Source organism: Notothenia coriiceps, unplaced genomic scaffold (assembly GCF_000735185.1).
Source record: "Notothenia coriiceps isolate Sejong01 unplaced genomic scaffold, NC01 NC01_scaffold00037244, whole genome shotgun sequence".
NCBI lineage: Eukaryota > Metazoa > Chordata > Actinopteri > Perciformes > Nototheniidae > Notothenia > Notothenia coriiceps.
The window spans coordinates 24,650,002-24,653,794 of NW_011369945.1; the positions used below are offsets into that span (position 1 = coordinate 24,650,002).

Consider the following 3,793-nt stretch of genomic DNA (forward strand, 5'->3'; position numbering starts at 1 on the left):
CTGAAAAACAGATTACAAGAGTAATCCCAAGGACAAAATACTGTGACAGAGATAACGTCCAGTTAATTTCCATCTACAGTATATTCACACACACACACACACACACACACACACACACACACACACACACACACACACACACACACACACACACACACACACACACACACACACACACACACACACACACACACACACACACACACACACACACACACACACACACACACACACAAAAGAATATATAGAGACATACAGCCACACATCCATACACACACGGTCTTAAATTACTGAGCTTAATATTGCATAAATGCACACGGTCACATTTAGACTTGCTCTCATGCTCAACACACACACACACACACACACACACACACACACACACACACACACACACACACACACACACACACACACACACACACACTCTCAAAGTGCTCTGCATATTTCATTTATTTTGTAATTTAATCTGCTGCGGAGGAAGAGATGAGAATGCAAAGGCAACGGGAACGGTGTTGTGATTTCTTTTTAAATGTCAGTAGCCGCGCAGAATGTGTTAACCTCACATTACAGACACACTATGAATATTCTGATTCCTCTGTGGAGGCTTGTAATTGAAAACCGAAGTTGGGCAGAGAAAGAAACCGTTGTGAAGAAGGAGAGAAAAAAGGAGGAATAAAAAAAAGCGAAAGGAGATGAAGGATTGTTGATGAGCTACGGCTAAACTCTTATTGGTATTGCTCTAGTGGAATTAGATTGGCTTTAGTCTTGTGTGTCTCTGTGTGTATTTTCACATTACCATGTCCTGTGTGTTTAAGTAATTGTTTCCATTCCATTTCTAAGTTATTACCCCCTTGTAACAATAAGGCTGTGTGATTGCGGAATGAAATTGCTGTGTATGGGCTTTTAATGCATCCCATTTAGCCAGCTTCGCTAACAGATGTCACAGACGGACCTGTCCTGGCTGCGGTGATGAAATATATCCATCATCCTCCCACTTATAGCCTCTTGTGCTCTCACTTTGCTGTTTTCCTTCCAAGCTGTCTCATTCGCCGCTTTTTCTCACACAGCTCCTCTGTCTTTAGATTGATATGATCACTTACAAAGCCACAGAATAGTATCCTAGATGTGTACAATTATGAACTTAACTATTCATCTTTGTATTTATATATCGGGCGTTGTATATCATATTTTCATTTGGACTGTGAGCTTCATCAAACACCTATCATGTACATACTTTAAATGGAAATTTGGAATTTGAATTGCAGAAATAATTGTGAATGGTGTGTGCCCTGTAGGAGGGAGCTGGGTGAACTTGAGGAACTCCAGAAGAGAGAGAGGGACTGCCTGGAGATGGTGAAAGAGCAGACTGCAAAGGTCCACAAAGCTCACCGGTTACACCACCTCCTCAGTACCAAGCAGGTTAGTCGACGGGAACTCAAACACATGTCTGTAAGAGGCTGGAGGCTGGTATCAAATGTTACATTATTCTTAAAATTGTCTATGCAGAATAAACCAACACAATCAAATAACAATATCCAAATGACACTTTGATATTTACAATGTAAACATTTTTGAACATCAAAGAGGATGTCAAGCAGCTTCCAGGTGTCACCCAACAGCTAGAGCTTGAGTCACATGACCTTCTGGATAGAGGACAGGATGCAAACACACAAGAAGCAAAACTGAAGCACATCACAGATGGGAGAAAGAAGGAAACACATAGGGGGAGGGAGACGGACAAGCGGAAAGGCTGAAGCCACTTCACACCAACATACCCATACACAGGAATGCACAGATGAAGATGCAGGGACTCAAATAGGCAATGAGATAAGAGTTACAGATTGGGAGCAACTTCATAGGGAGTCTACAGCGAAAGAAAATCACAGGTGGGCTGTGTGGAGTTGTGTGTTCTTGTGTGTGTATGAGTAAGTATGTGTCCTCATGGCTCTTCTGATGTGCTGAGTGGAGTATTTTAGTGCTTCCCCTGGCACAGATGTGCATGTATGTATGTGTGTATGTGGCAACAACGCATCTCTGTGACTCCCCACTGGGATCATAATGAAGACAAAGCACACTGGTCACTGTTGATTCAGCACCACTACTCCCCTTCCTCCCTGTCGCTCTCCCTCTCTCCTTATTGCCTGTGCGACCGGCCTCGTCATCATCTGGCTTACTTCCGGCTTCGTACTTCATGCGGCGGGCATCACCTAATACACTATGATATACACAACTTCCAAACATTTCACTGTGAAGTTGATGAGCAGTAAGATTCCGTCACATCATATGTTACACTTCAAAAGCTTTGGATTGGCTATACACTCAGTTGTTTATTGTTTTATATGTTAATTAATTGTATATACAACTTTACTATGACAATATGTATATTTCGAATGGGAATGTCGGAAATAAATTAGAAGTAAAGTTTGCATGTTCTTCCCGCCCTCTGTCCATCTCTTTCTCTCTATATATCTCCCGCTCTCTTTCTCTGCATACGGCTGGGGACTCTTCCCCTTCGTAGCTCTGACCTTGTCAGCAGTGAATAGATGGCTCTCCCACACAGTTCATCCTTTCTCACTTCTCGGACCCCAGCCCACACACACACACACACACACACCTACTCACACACACAGCTTACCAAAAGGCCCCAAGTCCCTATGACAGAGACAGAGATGGTGTGTTCCTGGGGTCAACATCATTGCTCTTCCCGTAGCTAGGTTGGTACTTTTGGTTGTGTGTGTGTGTGTGTGTGTGTGTGTGTGTGTGTGTGTGTGTGTGTGTGTGTGTGTGTGTGTGTGTGTGTGTGTGTGTGTGTGTGTGTGTGTGTGTGTGTGTGTGTGTGTGTCCTACCTTCTGTCCCTTCCAGTTTGAGATATTTTAGGTATGTACACTCATCCCCAATGCATTTTATAGACTAAAACCCAACACTAAATAAATGTCACTGAACAAACAGAACATTTGGATAATGGGAATGTTCCATTCAACTCCTTAAGATGATGCTGAGGGGTCTACTGTATACACCACCATGTGGGAACATTGTATTAAGTCACACGTACTATCCGATAAAAATAGTTATATTAAAGCTTTTTTCAGTACGGTGTCAGTGCCTAATAAACAATTGTTGTCCTGCTGTAGTTCAGTAAACATTCATTATTGGAGTTTTTGCAAGCCTTGGTGAGTGCATTCTGGTTGCCTTGGTGGCAAGGTTCAGTTGCATAGCACCCAACAACATAGTCTTTTTTATATTTTACACTCGTTTTTATGTCTATCTTGCCTTAAGCTGAAGGAATCTAGAGTTGTAATGATTCACCCACACATGGAGCAGATGTTCTCTGAAGTTAATCAGATTCCAATTGTATTTCCATGCAAGTGTGCTTGTGCTAATATGAGTTCTGAAAATGACTCGCTTGAAGAGGGGGTCCACCCTTTACCAAACTGAAATAATGCATTAGCTCTACTCTTGCTCTAATGGGGCGTTGGTCATCAGATCAAGGGGTGTTGGTGAACTCCAGTTCGAATCCCGCCTCGGCAGTCACTGCGTCAGGCCGTTGTGTCCTTGGGCAAGACTCTTTATCTGCATTTGCTCCTGTGGGTAATGTCCACAGTAATGACTCTTACATGTCTAATATGTGAAATGTGTAATTGTAAAACGCTTTGAGCACCTGTAAAAGCGCTCTAATAAAAAATGTAATGCATTATTATTATCCATCCATCCATCCATCTTCTCCCGCTTATCCGTGGTCGGGTCGCGGAGGTAGCAGTTCCAGCAGAGAGCCCCAAACTGTGTGTGTGT

The 3,793-nt window shown here is 42.8% G+C and overlaps 1 protein-coding gene across 1 annotated transcript in view; it reads left to right on the top strand.

Annotated features, from left to right (window-relative positions):
* The window catches only part of spata17 (spermatogenesis associated 17), a 21,589-nt gene that overhangs the window by 11,369 nt on the left and 6,427 nt on the right, over window positions 1-3,793 (top strand). The window contains exon 6 of the mRNA XM_010794009.1: window positions 1,299-1,422. Coding sequence (XP_010792311.1) covers window positions 1,299-1,422 — 124 coding nt within the window. The remainder of the gene's footprint in view (window positions 1-1,298; window positions 1,423-3,793) is intronic.